The sequence below is a fragment of the Trifolium pratense genome, linkage group LG3 (genome assembly GCF_020283565.1).
Source record: "Trifolium pratense cultivar HEN17-A07 linkage group LG3, ARS_RC_1.1, whole genome shotgun sequence".
NCBI lineage: Eukaryota > Viridiplantae > Streptophyta > Magnoliopsida > Fabales > Fabaceae > Trifolium > Trifolium pratense.
The window spans coordinates 50,116,148-50,143,685 of NC_060061.1; the positions used below are offsets into that span (position 1 = coordinate 50,116,148).

Here is a 27,538-nt window from a genome sequence, read left to right on the forward strand (position 1 = left end):
TTCCACCTGAAGATGGCAGAAACCTTGTCTCCAACCAAGTTGCATTCCCAAGTACATTCCCCACATTTCAGCGGAGAGAGCGTCACAAGTTCCTATTTTGCGCGAGTATCCTTTAATCCATCTGCCATCTGAATTTCGAAAGAGTCCACCACAACCAGCTAAACCCAAAGAATCCTTGTAGGCTCCATCACAGTTAAGCTTAATCCACCCTTCTCGGGGTTTTTTCCATCCAATGAAAATAGTGTCACATTGGCGAATATTCAGAGGATGGTGGATGCACTTGTCTATGTCTTCAGCCATCTTGATAATCATGTAGGTTGGGTCAGTCGGACGTTGAAAGTCATCTTCAAAAATCGTTTGGTTTCTCCACTTCCACATGTGCCAGCACGCCACCATAAAAATTGTTTTCCACTTCCTATTATGGATATCTTGCAGTTGAAGGTTGATGTTTTTGAAGATCCATTCACTGCAATTAGAAGAAGAAAAAAAATTAGTGATTTGATTTGAAGGGACTAACCTTATCCAGGTTTGGGTTGCAACAGGGCAATCCCTCAAAACATGAATAAGTGTTTCATTGACTCTGTCACATCTAGAGCATGTGGGAGAAGCTCCAACACCCCATTTGCTCCTACGAAAGTTAGTGAGCAACCGATCATGAGCCGCCATCCACATAAAAGTTTGAATTCTATGAGGTCCTTTCCAACTCCACACGGCCTTCCAATCTCCCTCAATAGGTTGAGCTCTAATGTTTTGATTCTCATAAGCACTTTTAACTGTGAAATTCCTAGTGTTGGTCCCTCCCCAACCAATTGTGTCTTTCCCGTCTATGTCCATAGGTGCTGGGATAGCAAGAACCTGAAAAGAAAAATTAGATGGTAAATTAGAAGTAAGGAAATCAAAATCCCACTCTCCTGAGGGGGTAAGCACATCCCTCACAGAAAGAGTCGTGTCAATAATAATTTGATTAGTAACAGAGAGCAAAGAAGTTCCACTCGGGGTCCATTTATCCAGCCAAAAGTTGATATTGTTTCTATCTCCCAACTGCCACACAATATTCTGCTGGAATTTTTCCCAAATACCTGTCAAAGCTTTCCACAAAGGAGAGTCATAGGGTTGAGAGCTTATTGTTACCCTCAAGTCCTTATTTCTTCCATACTTACTATAAAGAACCTTACACCAAAGGTCATCTGGTTTGTTGATCAGATTCCAAAGCATTTTCATAAGAAAAGCGTCATTTATATGTTGAGGTCTCTTAATGCCTAGACCACCCTCATTCTTTGGGAGACAACAAATGTCCCATCCAACTAGATGGGGTTTACGAGATTGGTCAGTATCTCCCCATAAAAAACTCCTTTGAATTTTTTCCATCTCATTACAGAGATTTTTTGGGAGCTTGGCATACTGCATATGATAGTATGGTATAGAGCTCAAAACTGATTTAGATAGAGTAAGTCTGCCTGCAAAGCTCAAACATTGTTGCTTCCATCCACTCAACTTGTTTTGTATTTTGTCAATGATGTTATTAAACTTTCCCCTAGAAGCTCTGCCTGGACTAATATTTGCCCCCAAATACCTGTCCATGTTATTGATTTGTTTATAACCCGTGTGATGTAAAATGTCCTCCCTGACCTGTTGATCGACATTTTTAGAGAAGTAGATTTCTGTTTTTTAACTATTAATTTTTTGTCCAGAAGCTTGACAAAAAATATCGAGGCAATGCATAATACAATGTGCTTGCTCGATAGAAGCCTCTGCAAACAAAAGAAGATCATCAGCAAAAAGAAGATGAGATATTTGAGAGCCATACCTACCTGCACGCATTGGTTTCCAATACTGGGCATCCACCTGATCAGCTATAATATGAGACAGTCGTTCCATACAAATGACGAAAAGGTAAGGAGACAGAGGGTCTCCTTGTCTAATGCCTCTCGAATAAACATATCTGTTTTCTCACCATTCCATAAAATTTTAAAAGAGGGGGAAGAAATACAATGTTGAATAATGTTAATGAGGTTAGGCGGAAACTTACATTCATTCAGACAATTTTCCACAAATTTCCAATTTAGACGATCATAAGCTTTTTCAAGATCAATTTTAATGGACATAAACATTTTACTACCTTTCATCCTAGCCATAGAATGCACCATTTCCTGTGCCACTATGATATTATGATGTATAGTGCGCCCTGGGATGAAACAAGATTGATAGGGAGATATGATCCCATCCAACGCAGGCTTAATTCTATTCACAATAACCTTAGTGATAATTTTGTAGACAACATTACACAAAGCTATAGGACGAAATTGAGAAACAAATTCAGGTCTGTCAACTTTAGGAATTAACACAAGTAAAGTATTATTGATTGAAGAGATGAGAGAAGGATTACGCCAAACCTAGTTAACATATTGAAAAAGAGAGTCAGCAATAATGTCCCAATTTTGTTGAAAAAAGAGAGCAGGATATCCATCTTCCCCAGGTGATTTCAGAGGCCCCATATCAAAAAGGGCTTTCTTGCATTCATCAAACTGGATTATAGCATTTAAAACATTTTGATGTTCTTCCATGTTACTTGGGTAGGTAGTCCAAGAAATAATCGGATCACGAACTTCTTTATCTTCTTTAAAAAGATTGATATAGAATTCTCGTACCAAGTCTTTAAGGCTTTCTGGTTCATCCACCCATGTTCTATCCTCTTTGCGCAAAGAAATGATTTTGTTGCGTCTCCTTCTAACAATGGTTTTAGAATGATAATACTTTGTATTTCGGTCTCCATCATTAATCCATTGACTCCTAGATTTTTGAAACCAGAAGCACTCTTCCTGATAAAGGGTGACAACAAGTTGATCTTGTAACTCTTTTTCCAAATTCTCAAGAAATATGCTATGTCCGTAGTTAGAGCTATTTTGGATACCATTAAGTCTATCTAAAATCTCCTTCTTTCTTTTAAATATGTCCCCAAAGATATCTTTATTCCACTTTTTGAGTTGAATTGTAAGATTGTGAAGACTTTGAACGATATTTGTGTCCTTCTCCCAGTTGGAATTCAGAAAAGATGAAGAGGGTCTAGTAGTATAGAATAGATGAAGAGGAGAATAGATGAATGGCAGGGCTCTGCCCTTTTTTTTGTAACCAAAAAAAAAAAATAGATGAACGGTAAAATTGGCAAATAAAAATCCACATAAAAAAATCTTCTTTATTATATGTATAGATTAAGAAAATAAGAAACAAAATCAATTATATTAATTTAATAAAAAAAAAAAATTAAAGCATATGAAAAATAATATTTATACTAAAATTTAATAAGTTTACTAAAATATTAAATATGAAGCCCTTCTAATATCTTTCCACGGAAACTAGAGGGTTAGCGCCAAAAACGTTTCTCAACTCACCTATTTTATTTTATTTTACGAGTAGCGTTTAATTATTGTACAATATCAGTATAAAGTTATTTTACACATAAAACCATAAAGGATCGTTGAATTATTTGTTCGAAGTGATAAGTTTCACCGTCAATAAATTTCTAAGAGCTACACAACAAACCATTGCAAAAAATTATTTTGTCTATGGGAAGGAGATAATTTGAAAAGGCATGGAAATTTTGTAACAAAAGTGCATGAGACACATGTTATTATTTACTTCTCTTCCGAGCTCAGCATTTGAAACCAAATGTTGAGTTACTACTACACAGCAGAATTCTAGAACAAGAAATTGGTGAAAATTACACATAAAAGGCACAGTTATAAATCCAATCACATGTGAACATGTGCACAAAACTGAATCTAGAGCAAGGCTTTGCAAATTCTATAGAAGTTATAATAAATGATTTGCAAGAAACAATCAAAAATCACATTTATGCATAAACAAATGAAAGTCTTATATAGTTGAAACAATTCTCCAAGAAAAATTGTTCTTGTTATAGTGTCTCTTGATTCCAATCGCTTGAGCGTTTCAAATCCGTCTATCTTATAGTGTCTCTTGAAAGTCTTTTATTCTTGTGTACACTTGGTTCTGGTTTCAACTGAAAAAATAACACCATTAAGAACTTTGTATTAACTTTCACTCAATTCAAATTACAAGTCTTATATGAACTCAAACAAATAGGTCATTTTCATTTCCCAAACAAGTACAACATCGAGAAAAAATGGTCGCCAATCCAAAAACAAAGAAGCCAAAAAAAACGAAACTAAAAGCAATTCTCTGTTTAAAAAGTTGAAAGAACATTTCACCTTAATCATTATACGAAGTCAACATTTGCTAACGGCGAGTTTTGAAGCAAATAGTACCATACTCTTTCCGGGTTCAAATAAATTTTGATAGACCCGTGGTCCATGTATAATGGAGTTGAAGACGATTTCAGTATTACTCGTAGTGACTCCAAGTTATACAAGGAAGTAAGTTTAACCTTCAATAAATCAGGAACACGGCAGAGAACCTGTTGAATGAAAGATAGACAGATAAGACAGTCATGTATTTTCAACAAAATGTATAAATAAATAAATAAATATATAAATAAATAAATAAATAAATAAATAACTGAAGAAACTCAAGAACAAAACCTGAAGAGTATCAGAAGACACTGTCAATGATTCGATATTAGCAAGCTCTAAAAGCAAGTTGAGTACGAATGGATAATCCGGTTCAAGTGATCCACTGTATTCGTAGTTTACATCAATGTACACGTGTTTAAGAGAACGAAGATCGCTACAATATAGTTTTTGATTTAAAGTACCAATATAATTCAAGTTGCAAAGACTCGGAGTAGATAACTTGCATTTGTAACTATGACGATAATATTCACATTCATCCACAGTTAAATTGACAAGTGTGGTACTTGATATACAAAGACTTTCTGTATCCAGAAGTTTACAATCTTGAATCATCAAAGTACTCAACTTGCTGAAAGCCGAGAAGGGTTCAGCACAACCATCATCACCGGCAGAAAAGTAGAAGGATCTTAAAGTCAATGTAGTTAAAGCAGGCATATTTAGAGAATTTGGAAATAATATCTTACTATGTATAATAATATCACCATGAACACAAAGGTCAAGAGAAGTTAAAGTTTGAGATGAAAATAAGCAAGGCTGAAATTGTTGAAGATCACAAGTAATGGAAGTTCGTAATAGCTGAATATCATGAGAAACAGCATATTCTACAATACTTTTGAGTGAGTCAGGCTCAATGAAATCATTGAATTCCAATAAATCAAGAGTGTGGAGTATAGTTGAATGATCACGAAGAGACAAAACTTGATAGACTAAATTACCAAACCTTTTTGGAGAATGAGACATTAAATTACCAAAAGTCATGAGAGATTTGAAGTCTGAGGATCTTAATCTAAGGATTGGAAGTTGCTTTGCGATATTCTTCCATCTTGTGGAGAGTATTAATGTTTGATGAGCTTGTTTGGTGTTCAAAAAGGAGAGAATGTGAACGATAACGGAATCGGGTAAATCACTGAGTCTGTCTTCTTCATCTTGGTCTCCCTTCTTCATTATCTCACAAGTTTTTTCTTATTATTTTTAAACAAGATTGTCTCAGAATTTTGAGAAGCAAATCTAAGGCTAGTTTTGAAGATTAAGAAAGCAAAGTATAAAACAAGTTGCTATTTTATATATGCAGCAAAGTAAAAACCATTGTTGTTTTGTGATTGTGCAATATCCCCCTTAAAAGAAGCCTCTTTTGACGATTCTGGAAACAAAATTATCTATTTTAAAGGGATAATGTGTCACTTTTGTTACAACTGTTTAAACCTTACTTTGGTTTTTATTTTTTTTTTTACTTTAGTTCTTTTGTTTTACCCCATCTTAGGGATGTTTGTTAAAATGATTTTTATAATATATGATTTTTTTGTTAAATTTTATTTAACAAACAATTATTTAAAAAAATTAAATGAAAGGATTGGTTTAAATAGCTTCTTTTGAAAATGATTTTTATAGTATATCATTCTTTTTTTTGTTAAATTTTTTTAACAAACAATTATTTAAAAGAAAATTAATTGGTTTAAATAACTTCTAATAAAAAAAGTGGTTTAAATATTTTTTATTTTGTTACAAATTTTTTGGATAATAAAATTTCAACAAATCTCTAACATAAGAAACTATTTTGGTGCCCGTTGGACCCTCCTTATATTTTAGTCTTAAAAGTTACTTTAACAATAAAGTTTTTTTTTTTACAGTTACTTTAAGAATAAAGTTGAAAATAAAAGCTTTAAACTTAAAGTTGTTTGGCATTTATTATTATTTTTCAACTTAATTATCACTTTTAAGTTAAATCTCTTTGGTAAAATAGATTAATAACTAACTTATCATAAATCCATGATCATCTAAATTTAAAAGATAATTATCCTAATAATATAATAAACTTAAAAAAAGATGATAATAATAATAATAATAATAACTTTAAAAAAATAATTATCATAAATTCTTTTTTTATTTATGAAAATAAATTCTTTTTTTTAAGTCACTTATATTGTGTTTTTTTCATTAAAAAAAAATTTCTTATTTTAATAACTTTTTATCAAAATTGTGATTGACCCTACTTCTCCTTAAAAGAAGTAAAAAATAAGGAGGATCAAACGGACAATCGCTTTTAATAAATAAAAAAAAAAAAAAACTCCAAATATTGTCGTAGAATAGTCCTTAGTTATTTTCCATTTTGAAATAAATAATACATTTCTGTTTGTCTTTTATTGGCGTTTAGTATTTCTTTCTAGAAGGATGAGTCAGAATTTTGTTATTAGATTTTCCTTTCCAATGATTGGTTAATTGTGTAACCAACTTGCTACTTATAGCCGTTGTGGCCAAGAGAGGAATCAATCCAATACTTCAACAAATTCTCCTTTCTCTAATCAACTCTCTCTGTGTTCTCTTCGTTGTTTCTACATCAACGAGTGGTATTCTCAAATATTGCTACTCCTGGTATAGTTATAGGGTATTACCGGATCTAATCCCTAATATCCAGAGACCGGTATAAAGATCATTCCAAAACATTTTTTCCTCTTCACAAGTCTCGTAATACATGCGTAATGATTTTAGGTTACTCACTCATTTAGGACAAATTAACTCTAAACATACCTCTAATACCTTTATCATTATTAAAAAATGTAAAAATAAATAAATAAAGGATTTTACCTGTTAGAGCCTTGCCAAGATCAAACATGTTGGAAAATATCCAGATTTGTTGGGATAGAATGATGTTGCCCATGCATGATTATACTGTAACAAAATTTTAGAGAGAAATTTCTATTTGTGGTAAAGGTTCCATTCCAGCAAGGAAAGTCTGATTTCCGATTCATTGGTGGGCAGCTTAATTGCTGCACTCTTCTCGCAAATATCTCGAGGAAGGAGATGATTTAGGACTTCCCATTTCCACCGGCCATCCACAGTGTAATGAGACAGTAAAAATATGGTGCCACACAATCCTTAATTCAGGCATCCATCCAAAAACTAACAGGGTGCCCAGTTTGAACTTTGAATACATCAAGTTATGTTACTTGTCTTCCCAGACACTAACAAAAGCTTTCCAATCCAAGTAGATGTAGATATGGATTTACTATTAACTGTTGGAATTGTTGGATTACCATAAGAGTATTTACTATTTAGTCTACCTTGACCCACAACTTGTCTGGACAGATGATCAAAATACCAAGTCAACTTCATCATATATAAGCATAGTTCAACCATTGAAGGTTTTTAAAAGATAATACGCCCTCCTCTTTAGTTCGATAACATTTGAGTGTGCGTCAGTGAATGTTTATAAAACTCAAAAAATAAAAAAAATCTGTGAATTGCATAATGATAAGTTGATATTATTATACTTATATAACAAAAGACAATACTTGGTTAAAATTAATGGATTGCATAAAAATCCCAACATGCACATGTGCACATTCATAAAACTCATACAAAAAAATAGAATTGAATATATGCATACATTAACAACACTAGACATAACAAAGGAGGTAAGAAAGATGCAATATAATCATGAAGAAAGTAGTGAGGTCTTAGCACTATGTTACTCGTGAATCTATGCCGTAAAAGTGACGGAGCAATTTTCTTGTTTTCGCTTCACAAAAGTATGCTTTTTCCTGCTAGAGGACACAAGATCAAACATGCTCTGCGACATTGCAAATTCTCTACGCCTTATTCACACGGATTTTTTTACCTTCTAACAACTGCAGTAAACAGGTCATCAAACAAGTAGCAAATCAGTGTCAGCATATTGTATTTAGAAGAAAACTAACCAGTCATTAAATCATCCATTATTTTCAATCAATAAAATTAATCCCATTGAACAACACATCGGACCATGATAGGATACATCTAAGAAAGCTCGAGAAAAATTAGGGCAATCAAAGTAATATAAGAATGAAAAAGATAATGTGACCTTCTTAAGTAGGCTATTGTGGCTTTATCAATGTCATTTATTACTTATTAGAATATATCAAATATCTCATATGTTAGCTAAATTGGACTTGAAGTCGGGATATCATCAAATAAGAATCAGAAAGATAGTGAAAAAAACAGTATTTAGAATCCATGAAGAGCATTGTGAATTTCTAGTTTTGCCTTTTGGGTTATCAAATGCACCGTCAACTTTCAATTCCTTGATGAATGAGATCTTAAGACCGTTTTTGAGGAAGTTTGTCTAGGTTTTTTTTGACGATATGTTGATTTACAGTTCAGATTTGGAGACCCACATTAAACACTTGAGATTGGTGCTCCGAATTGTTAGCCAAAATGAACTGTGTGTGAATAAAAATAAGTGTTTCTTTGGATAGCCTAACTTTGAATATTTGGGTCATATTATTTCTTCATTCAAGAAAGATAATTTTGGGTATGGAGTGGCAACAGATCCAAAAAATTGGAGGCTATGTGGTTGTGGCCAATACCATGGGTTAATATAGGAGATTTATTAAGAGGTACGGTATGGCAACATGCTAAACCTTACTCAAATACATAAGAAGGATAATTTTGGTTGGAATAACGAGGCTCAGGATGCATTTGATAAATTGAAGAAAGCTTTAACAACACTCCCTGTTTTGGCTGTCCCTGATTTCTCTAAGAATTTTGTTATTGAAACTGATGCTTTTACAAGAGGAAAAACCCACTGGCATTCTGGAGTGAAGAGTTGTCTGAGAGAGGAAAGAAGGAATCTGTTTACGGAAGAGAGAAGTAATGGTTGTGGTGTACACGGAGCAGAAACCGCGTCATTATTTGTTAGGAGGGAATTTTATAATCAAAAGTAATCAACACGGCTTGAAATTCTTAAAGAAATCAAGTTGATTGGGTATGACTTAGAATCCAGTACAAACCATGAAAGGATAATTCTGCTGCTAATGCCATGTCCAGAAAAGCATCTTTTACTGCATTATCAGTGGTGCACAAGGGAGATATGACAAATTAGGAGGAATAAATCAAAGGGGACAACAAATTGCATCATATTTTTCAGGATCTACTGGCTGGGATCAGAGATATGAAGTACATGGCAGTCATTTCATTTGTATTATAGAGGCAAGCTGTTATTTCCAAAAAACTCTACGAAGATTCTAGTTTTGTTGCAAGAATTTCACAGCTCACGTGAAGGAAGACACTTATACTTCAGCCTTCAGGACCTTTAAAAGATTGGCAGGGGTGTAAAGTGTAAACAGAACAAATATACAACATTATCACCTACAGATTAATTCAGCCATTGCCTATTTCTACAACGGTATGAAATGATATATATCCATGGGCTTGATTGGGGTCTACCTAAAACTCACGGCAAAGACACTATCTTGGTCATTGTTGATAGATTAACTAATTTGTACACTTCATACCATTGGGACATCCTTTCACCGATAGTTGTTTGACAGGTTAACACGAAGATGTTCCCTTTTCAGGATTTGTATGGATAAGAGCCATATGTGTTAGTTAAGGGAACAGCAGTGCCATTGTAATTAGTGGAACTTAACAAGCTATAACTTAACAGAGGGACAGTTAACCAGCTGATTTAAGACCTAATTTATTAAAGAGCAATGCTAACAACACACTCTTCCCAACACACTCTCTCCAATTGGTTGAAATTCATATGGATCCCACTAAATCATGTAGGCCCCACATAAATTTAGTGGGACTCATTTGAAATCCAACCAATTAGAAAGAGTGTGTTAGAAGGTGTGTTGCTAGCATAAATATCTGTATTAAAAGCTCACGGTCAGTTGAGCAAACATGCCAATAAACATCGCAGGGAAGTCACTATGTAGGTATTGATAGACTACGAACCTTGATTAAGGTGGTCTATGTTTGGCTAAAAAAGCAGGTTATAAGGGATTATAACTCAAATAACCAGGCAGTTATGAAAGATCTCAACGATTAAGAAATGAGCATCATTTAGGAAGTTAGAAAGTGGGTATTAGGGAAGTTAGAAAGGAGTGTGGAGTTATTTTGGGAATGACTCCTTTGGGGAGAGTCTGTATATCTCGAATAACTAGTGTATTCACTATCCAATCCCAATTCATGCAATAAACAATTATTTTTCACAATTATTTCTTTTTCTATTGCCTTTTTTCATCACAGGTTCTCCACGACAAACTTAAATATAATGAAATAAAAATCAAATTGTTAGTCTCCACAGAGTATAATTATCTACAAGCAAGGTTTGGAGAAGTAACTCTACTACATAATGGTGCCATGAATTTGAAGTTTATCAGGATAACTCCGCTTACAAATAAATAAGAAGAGCAGTAAACAACTTACAGCATCGTTGAAAGATGAGATAGCAGCTTCTACATCCTCATCTGATGAAAATGTGACAAAACCGAAACCGCTGGATTTTGTGGTCCCAGGAACCCGTGAAATCTTGGCACTAAGAGCTTTTCCTTTCTCAAAGAAACTTTTAAGGCTATCAGATGTTACATTCTTAGCAAGATTTCCCACATATACCTTGTAGGGACTATCAACAAATTCAGACTCCCCAGCCTGGAGTGACACACTTCCCGTGGTTAAAGGCTTTTCGGTTATATTGACTTTAATCTCACGCCCTCCAATTTCCTGTCATAAAAACATGAAGTTCATAAGTCTTATAAGAAACCGAAATTATTGATCGAACATTAACAATCTTTTAAAATATATTTTGTAAACTCTACATGCAATGAAACTTACAGTGCCATTGAGTTTCTCAACTGCTGCATTTGCATCCTCAACAGTTTTCATTGTAACAAATGCAAAGCGACGGCTCCTTCCAGAGTATTTATCATACATAACCTATGAATCAAGCGTAAAGAAAAGTTAACAGTGCACTTGATACTCTCAATATTTGTGGTATATAAAATGATAAAACATACAAAGAAAGTTGCAGTTGTTTAACTGCATCAGAAAAATATAAACAATGTCCTTAGGTTATGATACATCCTACATTGTCTTGTTCAGTTCATGTTATCAACAGAAATCTGTAGTCATTCCACCCCTACCAGTTTCACCTTATAATGAAGTAAACATTATTGAGGTTTCAAAACTTAAATATTTATTCTATATCAGTCACATGAACTAAATTCTATATCTCTTTTTCCTTTAAGTTTTTCTTGATAAATTAAGGTAGGTCCTGACTCACCATTACTTACATTAATGCTTATGAAATCTAAATCCTGTTATTTTCATATAAATGTGATGTGACCATTACCAAGGAGAGAATATGGGATGTGTGCAGTTATAGTTGTATTTCAATTTCTACAATATACATCTACGAAATCTGCGCCACTATGTGACCTCGGTTCTTTCTCTTAATTCTCAATATCAAATTAGTCATGCATCCTTATCTAGTTCAATGCTCTAAATAATTAACAAAGTTGGCCTATTTTGGTGGTTTACTTCCATTTTTCCTTTGAGAAATTTTATTAACCATTTTACTCTATATATGTTGTACTATATTACTAGTTACTACCACCGTCCCTAAATATAGAACTCATCTTGAGAAATTCGTTGTCCTTTTTTATACGATTGTCTTTCAATTTTCAACCAACTTTTTTTTTCTTTTTTTGGTAAGTAGCCCAGTGGCTAGAAATTTCAGGTTTAAGGTGAATAAGTGAGGTGTTCGGCGTACGAACCCCGCCCCCTACATCTATAATGCAATATCCCTACCAACTGCTCAGAGGGACTGACTACTAATTTTCTTAATTCTTGTGATTTAGTCAACGGGGTCCTATACTTAGGAACGAAGATAGGATCCAAGTCATACACATTCAAAAGTACTTTTATCAAACCCAAATAAGGGCCCGTTTGGATTCTGCTCATCTTTGAGCTTATGAAAATAACTTATGCAAATAAATAAGGTTTTATGTTAATTTATAAGGTTTCACTAACAAAAATTGTATTTTTATAAGCAATTTTCTCAGGAACTACCTTGAAAAGTTTATAACAATACATAAAAACTTATTTATTTGCATAAGTTATTTTCCATAAGCTCAAAAATAAGTCAATCCAAACGGACCCCAAATTACATTTTCTAAGACATACATTTGAGAAAACTTACCCAAACATAAATCACTTGAACAAGCCCATTACAACCAAAATTAATTTTACAAAATAAAGTCTAACAAAAACCTAATTTTACAAACTTTAATCCAAACATACACAAATCAAAATCCCAAATTCCCAACAGAAAATTTGAAAAACTAAAATAAAAAAAATAAAAAAATATTACCTCAGCTTTCTCAACAGCACCATGTTCTTGAACAATCTGAGCAAGTTCATCATTACTAACAGTACGAGGAATGTTCCCAACATAAAGCTTTCTAACAGCAGCTGAATTCGCCGTAGCTTGTTCAGAAACCGTTACGTATCTTCTAAAACGGCGTGTCGTTGAAGTTCCAACTACTAAGGAAGAAGGGAGTGTCGTTTTGGGTTTGAAGTTGTTGTAAGTTGTTAAGGAAATGAAATTGCATTGTGAGAGTAGAGAAGCCATTGTTGTTGTGAATACAGAGAGAAAGAGTAACTGCAAATTGTTTTAGAGGTTTATCTCATTATCTTTGATGGTGTTGGAAGTAAATTGACGTTTATGTCCTTAACAATGATAAATAATTTTTTAATTTTTTTGGCTTATATTTTTTTAAAATGGAATATATATTATAAAATCAACCGAGTAATCTACTCAGCATAAGGTGTACTGAGATAGACTACGAAAAATTACAAGAGTAACAATCAGAGAAATTACATTAAAAACACAAGTAGTCGATACTCAAACGAATCAACAAGCTCGACCACCATCTATGATAATTTGAAACTATATTTATAATAGTTGTATAATTCAACTACCAAAAAAAGTAAAGTTTTCGCGCAAAATATAAAAAATTTCAATTTTAGGCTCTACTTGCTAAGCTCGTATTTTGAGTTTATAATTTATTAGCTGATATAACTAACAAAAATATGTTTGGTGAACGTTTTTTTAAAGAGAACTTGTAGTTTATTTTATTAGCTTATAGTTTATTTTTCAACGCAAATTCAGGTAGTTTATGAGGTTAAGCTTATAACTTATCATTTTTTCTTCCAATTTTACCTCTGCCATCTAACTTGAAAAAAATTAAATATTAATTAAACATATTTTTTTATGTCATTTCATACTTATAAACTAGTTCAAACAGTTAGTTTTACCAAACTCTACAAATTCAATCTAGCTTGTTTGTTATAAGTGCTATAACATATTAAATAATTTTCAATTTCTTTAAAAAAAATTATAAATGATTTATATGATATAAGCTTTCAATCCAACGATTAATTTTGTAAAATTGATATTTGTTATCGTGTTATTCACTACTCGTGCATCATGCACCACATGAAAGAGTAGACGTCGCAGAATAATTAACAACTAAAATGATGATGATTTTTTTGACGGTGACTAAAAAAATGATGATGAGACACATATTATAACAACTAGGGATAAACCTGTGCGTTGCACGGGTTTAATTAAAATATATAATTAAAATATTTTTATAAATAAAAAATAATAATTGCGATAACTATAATCACATATAGTTAAATAATAGATATTATTTTAAAATATGATTATATTTAATATTAGTATATGAGTAAAAAAAAAAGTTGTTTAGAAATATTAGATTTTTTATTAATTTATATCGTAGTTTGTTTACATTTTAATGTAATAGATCTCTTATAATATTTCATAAGTTTGAAAGGATGTATAATTTTTTATTTTATTAGTGTAATAATATAAAATTTTAGTTTTCTTTATATGAGTTGCAATTTTATAGTCAAATGTCACTTTATTTTTTATTTTTGATGTATCACTTATTTTATTATTTTCAATAAGAGTTTGAGGCATACCTAATTATACTTGTAGACAATATTGCTCATGAGAAATGTTAAAAAAAGTTTTGATTATAGAATATGATTCATATATGGTGGCTTTGACTATTTGTTCCACGTATTCTCATTTTTTGAAAATTATGTATCAAATAGCATATTTTGCTTACTATGTTTTATGCAATTTAAGGTTCCAAATAGCTTATTTACTTACTCATCTCTCGTTTTCTTGGAGTTTATTCTTACATATTCACTTGGTGAAATTTTATTCCAACTTTATTAGTCCCAATTTTTTAGTCTATTGTTTGATTCACTTTTTTTTTTTTGCTTGGTCCTTTTGTTTTTGGTTTGTTTTTCTTTTTCTTGGTGAGGTTTGTGTCTCTTCAAAATTATTGTTAGTTTTTGTCCCTCTTATTTAATATTTTCTTGAACATTTATTTTCTTATTATATTATATAAACTTGAATATTTGTTGTTGTCAATATATAAGTTTGGACGAAGATTTTATATATTTGAATTTAGGTTTAGTTATTTGGTTAAGGTAAAGAAAGTCTTATAGATGAATTTAAGATTTAACATGTGTCATCTTCTTATTTGCTTAAAAAAATGTCATCTTATTCTTATAAATATTCCACTATTTTATTTTCAGCTCTAACGTAAACATTCTTTTAGAATATGTACTTAATTTATCCAAAAAGTTATATTATTATGTAAATTAAATTAATAATTTTTGAATTATTGGTGAATTTTAGTTGTGTGTAAATATGTTTAAATATATGTGTGATTATATTTTCTAAATATATGTAAATATATTTTAACATCTACGGTTTTAATAATTTCTAAAATTTATTTTGACAAATGAGCATCAACAATTTTTATTTAATAATTTTTGTCTTTTTTTAATTTAATTTAGAAAGTTTTTAGTACAATTCTAAGTGGGAGGAAAAAGTATTTAGCACAATTTCTAAACTAACATGTTTTTAGCACAATTCTTTTCATCGATTCATTTTATGGTTGTAAGAATAAGATGACATGCATAGATTAAAATAGGACCGTCCATTAAAATTCATATATACTCATATTGAACCATCCAGATTTAGGCAAGTGTTATACGATAAATACATGAAGATTATATATTTGGACAACCTCTAAGTCAAGTTGAATCAATATAATTGCTTGCATGTATTACAATTATAAGAACCGCATGACTTGAATGTCAACTACAAAAAAAAAAAAAAAATTTATTTTAATTTCTACTTTGTTTTTGTTTCTATATTTCTCTTGATCGAGATCAAGTAGATCACCTACACATTGTAGACAATATAGTATTTAAAAATGAGACACATATTTATATTTCTAAATTATTTGGATTGTCCTCTTTTAATTGAATGCCTCCAACATCAATATACCGTCGATCTATATAAATTTTAAGGCACTTCAAAATCAATAAATATAAGTCTATTTTATCTTCTTCAACTTATTCACATGAAAATAATTAATTATATTCCCATTAATCAACAATTTTTTATACAAATCTTTTACCTTATATAAAATAATAAATGAAAAAGAAAATAAGAAACAAATAAGCTAAAACATTAGACTAATAAAATAATAAATGAAAAAAAAAGTTGTCTAATTACAAACATTATATCAATAAAAAAAAATGATGGTTTACAAACTGCCATTAGAGTTAAATACACATCCTTACACGAGGTGCCATTTCATAGGCTTTATAAGGAGCAAGGATGCAACGTAAGCAAAAAAATAAGTATGTTTTATCTTGTTCTCCTCCTTCACATGAAAAAATAGTCACATTCATATTAATCGATTCAACTCAAAGTTTAATTAATCATCGAACAAAACACCGGTTGATATTTAAAAAAATATCCAACCTAAAAAAGAAATAAAAAAATGATTAGAGATGTTCTAAACTCAGAGTAATAGAAAAATTCCAATTTACAAACATATTAATAGGCAACTATCACATATATGTATATCAATTTCTTAATCAATCACATGTAGACATACCTGGTATTCTAAGAGGTTAGACACCATCACATACCAAGGACAAAAACCAATATACTTATGATGTAACTATATATATGCACACAATAGCCTTTAAATCAATTCAAGACACTATAATATGTAACTTTAAGATATGAAAGGTGAAGATGCATAACTTTTTCTCATAGAGATGTTAGACAAAGAAACCATAGAGTTTTTGCCATGAGATAGATAAATTAAAATTTTGTTAAAACATAGAAGGTAGACTTCCTGATATGGTGGTGGTGATAATTAGCTTTTGGGTTAACTTTATATAGAGCTTGTGTTTGATAATTAGCTAAATTTACATATTCAATATTAGTGTCTCCAAGAATTCTTTGTTTTCAATTGCATTAATAGGAAATTGTAACATACAATATATATTTTAATAATATATTGCAATGCAATTAAAACAATAACATGATGCATCATTCCACCTTTCATTACTTGCAATTCATTTTTGCCTCAATTCAACAACAATAAATTGTGTTAGTTTTTTTTTAATATATTATTATTGTTTATTATTTATTATTAGAGTAACTCTATTATATGAAATATGAAAAGGTTTTAATAAAGATTGTAGACTTTTCTTATAGAGTGCCACATCATCACAATAATTTATATGTCTAAGTAGAGTCATAAAATTAGAAGTATGATCCCTTTTAATTCATTAGGCTAAGTAGAAGTATGATCTCTTTGGTTTCAAGCAATCCCTTCTAAACAATATAAGTAATGAAGAATGATCCCTTTTAATTCATTTAGTATTGAAAGAATATATTTCAAGCAAGAGAGACACACGTTTTTTTTATTATTAAATTCAGTTCTTTAAGGGATTGATCAAAGAGGTTTGGAATATCAAAGTGACTCACTTGCTTGAAATATAATGATTCCTTTTTTTATTAGTATTGAAAGAATTCCAATAGTCATGAATATTTTGTGGTTATATAAATCTTATATATTAGTTGGTCCATTTTAATTTAATAATTTTTCATTTTCGTTAGTTGGTCCCTTATAAGAAGTTGGTCCCTTGTAAGAAGTTATATAGTGATAATTTGATATATTGATAATTAAAATTAAAATGATTTAATTAAAGATAATTAAAATTAAAATGATTTAATTAAAGGAGATATGATGAAAAAGTTTTTTAATAGAGATTGTAAACTTTTCTTATAGAGTGCCACATCATCAAAATACTTGATTGTGAGCAACTCAACATTCCTTTTACTCGTAAAAGATTCAATAAAATTAAATGTGTATTTTATTACGAAATCAGTTACAAATTAGGGTCTGTTTGGTAAAAATAAGCTATAAGCTAGCTGATAGCTGATAAGCTAGCTGATAGCTGAAAAGCTAGCTTATAGCTGATAGCTGAAAAGCTAGCTTATTGAAATTAAAGTGTTTGGTAAAATTAGCTTTTAAAGTGGTTATTAAATATAAAATTACATAATTGATAGTGGGTAGTTTATTTTTTAGAGTGGGTAGTTATTAAATTAAAGGGTAAAAATGGAATAAAGTGTAAAAAGCTATAAGCTATAAGCTCAAATGCTACTTGAAATAGCATCTGAAAAAAAGCTATAAGCTAGTACAAAAAGCTTGTTACCAAACACCTCTAATTTTTTGAAACAAGCTTATAAGCTCATATAATAAGCTATAAGCTAGCTTATTTGTGTTACCAAACAGAGCCTTAGTAATCAAATTGTTATGATCTCTTTGAGTATCACTATTAATTGAATTGTTTGCATTTTCTTTTATAAAGAAAAAACAGTTTAAATTTGATTTAAAAAAAAAAAAAAACAGTTTAAATGTGTAAAACCGCTAACTCACTCACTGCCATACTGTTTCAAAGATAATCATTTCAAAAGTTTGGTTGGATGAGAACTTGAACCATCTCAAATTCAACCACCATCTCTTGCTATATCAGGTTGCATTAAAATTTTGAGTAGTATGAATTTCAATTTCTCTTCCTCATTCACTTTTGTGTCTCATATTCATCATTTTTTTGTACCGGCCGATGCTTCTGATTGAATGTGTGTCGGGTGTCTGAGACGTGTCAGTACCCCAAATTGATACGGTACTGACACACATGATTACATTCAATTGTTATTTTTTCAAATTATTATCGTTGTGTCCAAGTATTGTATCCGGTGTTTGTGTCTCAGTGTTATGTAGCAACTATATATATATATATATATATATATATAGTTAGTTATAATTGTACAATCATTGTTCATTAAGTAATATTTCCTTTCTAGACACACAAGAGGCACAACTTGGAAAACTAGAATGTTGCTGTTATGAAAATAAATCAAAAATTTGAAAATTTGTAGTAAATGCAAAATGTTATAACTTATATATTATATATTATGAAACAATAACTGGTGCAATAATTACACAAGTTACGGTTATAGCAATCATTTAGAAATAGTTTCTCAATTTCCATAGAAATAATAGCAGTTAACATATTCAAAATTTCCAAACATAAAAACATTGACATTGTTATTGTTAGGTACCACTGTCCTCTGCTTCTTCCTCTGCACGCCGGCGCATTGCTTCCTTCTAGCCGTATTGTGCTTCCTGCAACGGTGCTCCACTTTCCTCCGCTTCCTTGTAAGTGCCATGTGCTTCCCAAAACAAATTTGTTTCATAGTTTTAAATTGTGGTTACGGTCGCGGTTGCAGTTATGCTTCAAGCAAACTTTTATATATTTTGAGAAAATATAGCTGATGTGGTTGAAATTGTGGTAAATATTGTAGTTGTGGACTTCAATTTAAATTGCTGACACAATTGCAGTTACCGATAGCAATTTTAAACTATGATCGTTCTCACCCTCATCTCAATTTTTGTTATGAGTCCTCTCTCTTTCACCTTTAGATGCAGTGATTGTTTTGCATATTTTTGTTTTGAAGCAACTATTTTTACTGTAGTGTTTATCTTTAATTCTAAGGACAAAATTTAGGCCCATTTATGTAGATGATTTTTGTATGGTTCTTAAAATAAAATACATTTTTTCCGAGGCTATAACAAACTCCGACAAAAGTATGAATTTCAGAAAATTATGGTTAGTTAAGTTAAGAACGCACTACATGTCCATAGAATCGCATCCACATTTTCGTGCATTCGGTGAAGATTCAATCTATCCCTAATAGTATACATGTACTTGTTCTTACTCTTGTTGATCACAATTGAACACATGATTCTCCTTTTGATTTTATACCAATATTGTCATTATATATGTTTAGATTTCTATGACTTTGTACTTAGACTTACATTTTGTGTTCACATTTTTTTGTAGGGTAAGCAATGGCCAACCAAAACCAAAATCAAAATAACAATCAAAAGAAGCAAAGAGAAGATTTTTCTCTAAAGGAGACAACACCAAACATCAATGCTGGAAGAGTGATAAGTGGTGATAGGCTTCCAACATCATTTGATCTTGTTGAACAAATGCAGTTTCTTTTTGCAAGGGTAGTGAGGGCCAAAGACTTACCGGGAACCGGTAATTCCAATACTTGCAACCCTTTCGTGGAAGTGAAGCTTGGAAGTTTTATTGGTACAACAAAGGTCTTTGAGAAAACTTCAAATCCTGAATGGAACCAAGTTTTTGCTTTTTCTAAAGAGAGGATTCATGAACAAGTTTTGCAGATTATTGTGAAGGAAAAAGATGCTGGTGCGTTCATCGGTCATGTGACATTCACAATTTCTGATATTCCTATGAGGGTTCCTCCTGATAGTCCTTTAGCACCACAATGGTATAAGCTTGAGGGTCAAAATGGTGCAAAGCTTGATCAAGGAGAGCTAATGGTGTCTGTTTGGATGGGAACTCAAGCCGATGAAGGTTTTCCTGATGCTTGGCATACAGATGCAACATCTACTAGTGTTGAAAACATCGCGTACACTAGTTCAAAAGTGTATATTTCTCCCCGACTTTGGTATCTTAGAGTTAATGTGATTCAAGCACAAGATTTGTTGCTCAAAAACAAAACTGGCAACAATGAAATCTTTATCCAAGGTGTTATAGGGAACTTGGCTTTGAGAAGCCGTCCGATGAAGATTAATCCAAACCCTATATGGAATGAGGATTTGATGTTTGTTGTAGCAGAACCTTTTGATGACTCCTTGCTTTTGAGCATTGAGCAAGGTCAAGGAAACTCCAACAAGCATGAAAGTTTGGGAAGTTGTGTGATTCATCTTAAAGACGTGGAGAGAAGAATAGGTGCAACTCCAACAGCTAGTGTTTGGTACAATCTTGAAAAGCCTAAAGAACTTGAAGGCGGAGAGGAGGTTAAATTTAGTACTCGATTGAATTTCCGAATCTCTTTAGATGGAGGGTATCATGTTCTTGATGAGGCAACTCACTATAGTAGTGATCTAAGGCCGTCGTCAAAGTATCTGAACAAACCAAGTATCGGTGTTTTGGAATTGGGAATCTTGAACGCTGTGGGACTATCTCCGATGAAGAAGGATCGAACTGACGCGTATTGTGTTGCTAAGTATGGTCCTAAATGGGTGAGAACAAGGACTATTGCTGATAGTTTTTCACCGAGGTGGAATGAGCAATATACTTGGGAAGTTTATGATCCTTGCACAGTTATCACAATTGTGGTGTTTGATAACGGACACTTACATGGAGGAGCTAATGCTGGAGGAGGGAAAAATGCTGATGTAGGTGTTGATAAGAGAATCGGTAAGGTAAGGATTCGGCTTTCAACACTTGAAAGTGATAGAATCTATACTCATTTTTATCCACTTATAAATTTGCATACTCAAGGAGCAAGGAAAATGGGAGAAATTCAATTGGCAGTGAGATTTTCTTGTCCTTCTTTGTTGAATGTTTTGCAAACCTATGCTCAACCTTTGCTCCCAAAAATGCACTATGTGTGTCCGTTGTCGATGTTTCAGCTCGATAGTTTGCGAAACCAAGCTGCTGTGATCACTATAATGAGATTCAAAAGAGCCGAACCGCCTCTGAGTAAAGAGGTTGTTGAGTTCATGCTAGATATAGGGGCAAATGTGTGGAGCATGAGGAGAGGAAGAGCTCAGTTTTACAGAATCGCTAGTCTTCTCAGCGGTTTAGTTTCGCTTGTTAAACGATTCGAGGAGATTCGCAGTTGGAAGAATACAGCTATAACCATAGGTGTTTATATCATCTTTCTCTTTATCCTTTTCAAGCCAGGAGTTATTTTGCTGGCAACGTTTTCCTTCTTACTGTTGAAGGGGATGTGGCAGTACCGAATAAGGCCAAGGTATCCTTCTCATATGGATATGAAATTATCTCATGCTGATACAGCTACTACTGAAGAACTTGAAGAAGAGTTTGATCCTTTTCCAACTAAATTTAGTGGCGCTAATCTTCAGAAAAGGTATGATAGATTGAGAGGAATTTCAGGGAGATTGCTTGCTGTGATGGGGGATTTGGCAACTCAAGGAGAGAGGGTGGAGTCTCTTATCAGCTGGAGGGATCCAAGAGCAACAGTTTTGTTCCTGATTTTCTGTTTCATTGCTGTCATTGTGACTTATTTCGTTTCTGTTCGCTTTTTAATCTTCATTTCGGTAACTTATGTGTTAAGACCTCCAAGGTGTCGCTTCGATTTGCCTGCATTTCCACAAAACTTCCTCAGAAGGATGCCTGCAAAATCAGATAGCATGTTATGAGTTGACTTACTTCAGTTTTTTGCTTCTGTTTGGTTTTTTTCCAGTTATGTTGAGTAACTTCACTTTGAGTATTTCAGACACGCATTGTCTTTCAATTTTATTCGTTGTTTTTTATCTCTAGATTAATCAAGGGAATGGAGCTTTTTCATGAATATTATGATATTATGAATTTCTTTTTTTTAGCTAGTTAATATTTTATGAATATTATTGATATTATGAATGTAATTCACTCTAATATAGCAGTAAAAAGACACTTTTTTAAATAAGCAAATATAAAACTGTAATTCATTCTAATATCAATGGTTTCCTTCACCTTTTATTAAACTCGATGTATCAAAATCACTCACTGTAAAAAAACAAAATAAGTCATTGCTAGCTATATTGCTGCCCCTGATTCTGATACTGCTTTAGAGCTTTTTGAATTATCTTTATAGTATTCGCTTTGCTATTCCAAATATCAGAATAAATTCCAATATAAATTTCTAAAACTTGATTTATCAAACAAAAAGGTATTTGATTTCATGCATGAAAGAAATTTAGAAGAATGAACCATATTTTTTTCGACACAGAGGGAGATACTTTACTAAATGCTACCTCAAAATGACATGTCTTGATGGTTTCAATGTTTTCATCGGTCGAGTTCCACATCTCAATGAGTGCAGCCATCCCTGCTTCATTCATCTGAATGGACAAGAAAATCAACAAATCCACCAAAATGACTTTTTCTTATAATCCTACCCTTATACCTTATCTATAACCAAACATGTATATACACGCTTACACATGACATCACTACTAATTAAGCGTGTGCGCACACACACAAACACACACGACATTCACAACTGGTAAGCACAAATTCAGAGAGGATTCATTTGGGGGGATGAGATTGATAAGCACAAATTCCATGCTGTTCGGTGGGATTTGCACACAGTGAACGCAGCATGTTTAATGAAATTAGGATGGGAGCTGCGTAGCAGGACAGAAGCGTTATGGTGCCAAGTTTTGCGTGGTAAGTATGAGCGGGGAAGTGTATCCATTAATGAGGTGAATGCAAAAGTAAATGATACTTCCCTTTGGAAATCATTAGTGAACCTTTGGCCTGAATTTACTAAGCACCAATACTGGTCCATAGGTGATGGCTTAAGGCTTAAGCGCTAGATGGAGTGCCAGGTGGCTGCATGATGGTGTTCGCATTGATGAAGTAGTTGAAGATTTCCCGGAGGAGAGGAGGCATGATCGAGTTAGGGACTTGCTCAATGAGGAAGGGTCTTGGAGCGAAAACAAAATTGCTTGGTTACCTGCTCAGATTAGAGATGATATCAAATTGATTCTCCCTCCTTCAGCAGACATGGGAAGCGATCAGTGTCTCTGGCCGGGTAATAATCGTGGTGATTTTACAGTCTCAAGTGCTTATAAATTATTGAAAAAAGATGATATAGCAGACAGTATCTTAACGGACGGATGGAGCATGATTTGGAAACTTCAAATTCATGAAAGGGTGCGTTGTTTTATTTGGATTTTATGTCATGGCAGAATCTTAACAAAGAAACATATGCATTATATGCATTTGAGTGATCCTTTCTGTCATAGATGCAGCTTAGATATAGAAACTAGCCTCCATGCAATGCGTGACTGTCCACATGCAAGAGCAGCGTGGTTACACTTAGTTCCTAGAGAATTGAGAGCTGTTTTTTTTGTTATTAATCTCCCTGGTTGGATTAATATGAATATAAATTGTAGTGTGGTGGTGAATGAAGATCAAATCAAGTGGAGTTCTTTGTGGGCAGTAACATGTCATACTCTTTGGATGTGGCGAAACAAGGAGAGTCATGACAATAATGTCTCAAGGCCGCCGGAACTCTGGTGATGGATTCGTAAAATTGCATGCGATTACAATATAGCTATGCAGGTGGGAAGAAACATGAATAGGGGACGCAAATTTCTTGTGAATATTGGCTGGACTCCTCCCAACTCGGGTTGGGTCAAAATTAATACGGATGGAGCACGAAGACTAGATGGCAGAGCTGGTTGTGGGGGATTGATTAGAGGTGAGAATAAAGAATGGCTAGGAGGCTTCTCCAAATATATAGGACAATGCAGTGCCTTTGTTTCAGAATTATGGGGTGTATTTGAAGGCTTGAAGCTGGCACGAGCTAAAGGCTTTGAAAAGGTAGAAATTTGCGTTGATTCTCAGGCTGTCATCAATAGTATCAAGAATAGAGATGGAGGCAATGCAATGGGTTATAGGCTGATACAGCGTATAAAACAATTGCTGGAGCTTAATTGGGAAGTTAACATAAGCCACAGCTACAGGGAAACTAATAGATAGATGTGCAGATGGACTAGCAGAATTGGCTCTCACCTTGTGAGATGACTTACATTTTTATGTGATAATTTCTACTGTTACATTATTTGTTAGTAAAATTATTCATTGATGTTGTTTGGATAACTTTACAGAACTGGCAAACTATGATGATGATACATATAACCACAAGTAAAGTATTTTTACAATGTATAAACTATGATGATGTTTTTTTACCTAAGTGACATTGACAGAAGATAGATAGTAAACATTGTAAATGCTATGAAGAAAATAAAATAGCCATTGAAGAAAAGAAACAAGTATCACAGCATGCTATCTGTTTGAGCCGGTAGCCTCTTGAAGAAATTGCTTGGCACAGAAGGCATTTTGCTCCGAAACTTCGGATGCCTCAAAAAGTACAAACCAGTAGCCAAAGCCACCACTTTTGGCGGTGTCGCATAGAGAATCACTGCTGAACACAAGCTGAAAACTATAAAGAGACTAGTTGCTCTTGTATCTCTCCAACTCAGTAAAGAACGAAACCTCTCTCCTTGTGTAGCTATGTCTCCAACAACAGTTTGAATTCTTCCCGCGACACTTCTAAGTCTATCATACCTCATTCTCACAACATCATGAGGTTTAGAACTTGGAAATGTATCAAACTCTTCGTCAAGTTCATCTGGATTAACTCCTTCAGCCCATGAGAGTTTAGTATCCATGTGAGTTGGATTTTTTGGACGAAACCGATAATTCCACAAACCAATTAAGAACATGTAGAGGAACAATGTTGGCAAAATCAATTCTGGATACAAAATCAATATCAGAAACAGAACGTGAACTAGAACCGATGTGACCGGATTCTTCCAATTGCAAACTTGGTTGAACCATTTCCCCATTGTGATCACACTAGAGAAAAGTGACATGATGCGAAAGAAGTTAGCTTTGCTTCTTCTCATACTCCACATATGAGAATCAACATCCAACATGTACTCAACTACTTCCTTTCTGAGAGGAGGTTCGGCTCTACCAAGCCTCATAGCTACAATATTCATCGCTTGGTACCTTAAATTTTCAACTTGATTAACTGTGAAAGGACTTAAATAATGCATCTTTGGAAGCAAAGGTTGTCCATAAATATAAACCATGTTAGCCAGTGAGAGAGTAGTGAACCTTATTGCTAGTTGAAGCTCGCCCGTTTTTTTAACACCGTGTTGATGCAAAACAAGAAGTGGATATGAGTTTGTGTAAATCCTATTAGCTTCAAGTGTTGAGAGCCTAATCCTTACCTTTCCAATTCTTGAATCCCTAGCTGGATTGCTACTACCACTAGGGCCTTTTTCTCCTCCTCCACCTAAATGGCAATTATCAAAAACTCCTAGTGTTATAACTGTGCAAGGATCATAAACCTCCCAAGTGTATTGTTCATTCCATTTAGGACTAAAAGTGTCGAGAATCGTTCTAGTTCTGATCCATTTCTGACCATACTTGGCTACACAATACGAATCGGTGCTTCCACGGCTATTGTTCATCTTCATTGGTAGAAGCTTTTGTGCTCCTAAGATCCCTACTTCAAGCATTCCAATAGGTTGCTTCCAAAGCTGTCTAGCGGTTGGTCTATGATCACTAGCATACAAAGTTGATTCATCTAAGACATGGTATCCACCTTCAAGGCAAATTCTCATGTGAATCCTACTTGAAAATTTAACCTCATTCCTTCTATCACCTTCCATCATTCCAAAACCGTATTTCTCAAGATTGAACCATCGAGAATGAACCGGCCTATGGTCTAGACGCTTATCGAAGAGTGTCAATGGTAACATTATCTTTCCAAGCACCTCATCTTTTGAACCGTGCACGCGATCCTCCACCGTAATCGTCAATTGCTCCTCAAACGGTTCAGCTGCCACAAAAACTAAATCTTCATTCCAAATTGTTGTAGTAGATCTAGTTGGACATACCTGTAGAATAAAAGAAAATACCTTATTATCTTTGATGTTACAGTACAGTTTCTTAGTCTATTTCCTAGGATCAGTTTATAATACTAAAGTATATTAATTAGATTATCACATCAGTTTATAATGCTAAAGTATACATTATAATATCTTAGATTATCCTTTCATCTAAAACTCATAACTTTAAAAATACCTTAGTCCTCAGTACTTGGCTTCCCATCTGAGCTTTGATAAAAACTTCCGGCACGCGGTTTCTGTCATTAGATATCACATCTTGTGCTTCAATGACATTAACCCTTAGATACCATAGTTTCGGTGACACATAAACCTTTGATCTGATATTGAAAACACCTTCTCCATAAACAGTTGCAGCATCAGAATGCCAAGCATCTGAAAAAGCTTCATCGGCTTGTGTTCCATTCCAAACCGCGAGCATAATATCGCCTTTAACCCTTCCTTCCCCTCTTCTGTCTTCAAGTCTATACCATTGAGGAGCCAATGGACTATCTGGTGGAACTCTAGTTGGAACCTCATTGAGATCAAAAACAACTCTTCCAATGTAATCATCTCTACCAACCATTTCTTTATCTTTCACAATCACTTCTAAAACAGAAGATTGAATCTGGTCTTTGGAGAAAGCATAGACTTGGTTCCATTCCGGATTCGATCTCTTATCGATATGCTTTGTTCTTCCTTTATAGTTCCCTAACCTCACTTCAACATAAGGATCACATGTTGAGGTGAGTGTATTTAGGGAGAGATTCTTCGCTTTCACGACACGAACATAAAGATAAAACATCTGCTCAACAAGGTCATATGTGCTTGTTGATCTTTCACCACCACTCATCCATCCTCTTCCATTATAATTTCCACCATTAGGCCACCGTTCTCCGAGTTGCGGATTTGTGTCTCTCAGATTATAGTCCTCTTCATCATGGCTATTAGAATGAACTTGTTGAACTTGAGGGTTGATTGAGTTCATTGTAACTGGATTATTACCTCTTGGTCTTCTCTTAATTGAAATCATTTCGGTCTTCTCTTTTTCAAGGAAGATTCGGTCTGGAATAGGCCTCTTTTCGTGGTGGACCGAGACTATGATAGTTTGGTTATCGTAAGATTTAATTGTAATGTATTGAAAGAGAAGAAAAGTTTGTAGTTTCAAATGGTATTGTTCTGCTTAGTGATTATGCAATAGGAAGCTAAAGCTTTAAGTAGCTATTCACAAGTAAACAAATATTCGATTCTTAATCAACCAAATTATAGTTAAGAATACAAAAGGTGGAATTTCACATAGTT

General features: G+C 33.2%; 4 protein-coding genes across 4 annotated transcripts; 1 reads left to right on the forward strand and 3 right to left on the reverse strand.

The window, feature by feature from the left end:
* Positions 1 to 2,393: 2,393 nt before the first annotated feature.
* On the reverse strand, positions 2,394 to 5,504 carry LOC123915311 (F-box/LRR-repeat protein At4g14096-like). Its single transcript, XM_045966447.1, has 3 exons — positions 4,557 to 5,504; positions 4,241 to 4,432; positions 2,394 to 3,116 (listed from the first exon to the last, which is right to left on the reverse strand). The coding sequence occupies exons 1-3, from the start codon at positions 5,490 to 5,492 to the stop codon at positions 2,394 to 2,396; spliced, it is 1,851 nt and encodes a 616-aa protein (XP_045822403.1). The 5' UTR covers positions 5,493 to 5,504.
* A 2,333-nt stretch (positions 5,505 to 7,837) lies between these two features.
* LOC123917531 (30S ribosomal protein 2, chloroplastic) lies at positions 7,838 to 13,015 on the reverse strand. Its single transcript, XM_045969280.1, has 4 exons — positions 12,679 to 13,015; positions 11,142 to 11,243; positions 10,737 to 11,030; positions 7,838 to 8,173 (listed from the first exon to the last, which is right to left on the reverse strand). Exons 1-4 carry the CDS (start codon positions 12,937 to 12,939, stop codon positions 8,135 to 8,137), a joined length of 696 nt encoding a protein of 231 aa, XP_045825236.1. The 5' UTR covers positions 12,940 to 13,015; the 3' UTR covers positions 7,838 to 8,134.
* A 6,621-nt stretch (positions 13,016 to 19,636) lies between these two features.
* On the forward strand, positions 19,637 to 21,988 carry LOC123917532 (FT-interacting protein 3-like). Its single transcript, XM_045969281.1, has 2 exons — positions 19,637 to 21,573; positions 21,676 to 21,988. The coding sequence occupies exons 1-2, from the start codon at positions 19,637 to 19,639 to the stop codon at positions 21,986 to 21,988; spliced, it is 2,250 nt and encodes a 749-aa protein (XP_045825237.1).
* Positions 21,989 to 24,296: 2,308 nt separating this feature from the next.
* LOC123917533 (FT-interacting protein 1-like) lies at positions 24,297 to 27,538 on the reverse strand. The gene is made up of 2 exons (XM_045969282.1): positions 26,436 to 27,538; positions 24,297 to 26,248 (listed from the first exon to the last, which is right to left on the reverse strand). The coding sequence occupies exons 1-2, from the start codon at positions 27,267 to 27,269 to the stop codon at positions 24,614 to 24,616; spliced, it is 2,469 nt and encodes an 822-aa protein (XP_045825238.1). The 5' UTR covers positions 27,270 to 27,538; the 3' UTR covers positions 24,297 to 24,613.

Excerpts from the sequence above, each read along its gene's own strand:
- LOC123915311 (XM_045966447.1), bottom strand. The coding sequence starts at position 5,492 with ATGAAGAAGGGAGACCAAGATGAAGAAGACAGACTCAGTGATTTACCC. Across the intron at positions 4,433-4,556 it reads TGTCTTCTGATACTCTTCAG|GTTCTCTGCCGTGTTCCTGA; the intron begins GTTTTGTTCTTG and ends TTCATTCAACAG. Across the intron at positions 3,117-4,240 it reads CGTTAGCAAATGTTGACTTC|GGCAGAGCCCTGCCATTCAT; the intron begins GTATAATGATTA and ends TACAAAAAAAAG.
- LOC123917531 (XM_045969280.1), bottom strand. The coding sequence starts at position 12,939 with ATGGCTTCTCTACTCTCACAATGCAATTTCATTTCCTTAACAACTTAC. Across the intron at positions 11,244-12,678 it reads GTGCTGTTGAGAAAGCTGAG|GTTATGTATGATAAATACTC; the intron begins GTAATATTTTTT and ends CTTGATTCATAG. Across the intron at positions 11,031-11,141 it reads TTGAGAAACTCAATGGCACT|GAAATTGGAGGGCGTGAGAT; the intron begins GTAAGTTTCATT and ends TTTTTATGACAG.
- LOC123917532 (XM_045969281.1), top strand. The coding sequence starts at position 19,637 with ATGGCCAACCAAAACCAAAATCAAAATAACAATCAAAAGAAGCAAAGA. Across the intron at positions 21,574-21,675 it reads ATGTGGCAGTACCGAATAAG|TGGCGCTAATCTTCAGAAAA; the intron begins GCCAAGGTATCC and ends AACTAAATTTAG.
- LOC123917533 (XM_045969282.1), bottom strand. The coding sequence starts at position 27,269 with ATGATTTCAATTAAGAGAAGACCAAGAGGTAATAATCCAGTTACAATG. Across the intron at positions 26,249-26,435 it reads GCCAAGTACTGAGGACTAAG|GTATGTCCAACTAGATCTAC; the intron begins GTATTTTTAAAG and ends TTTATTCTACAG.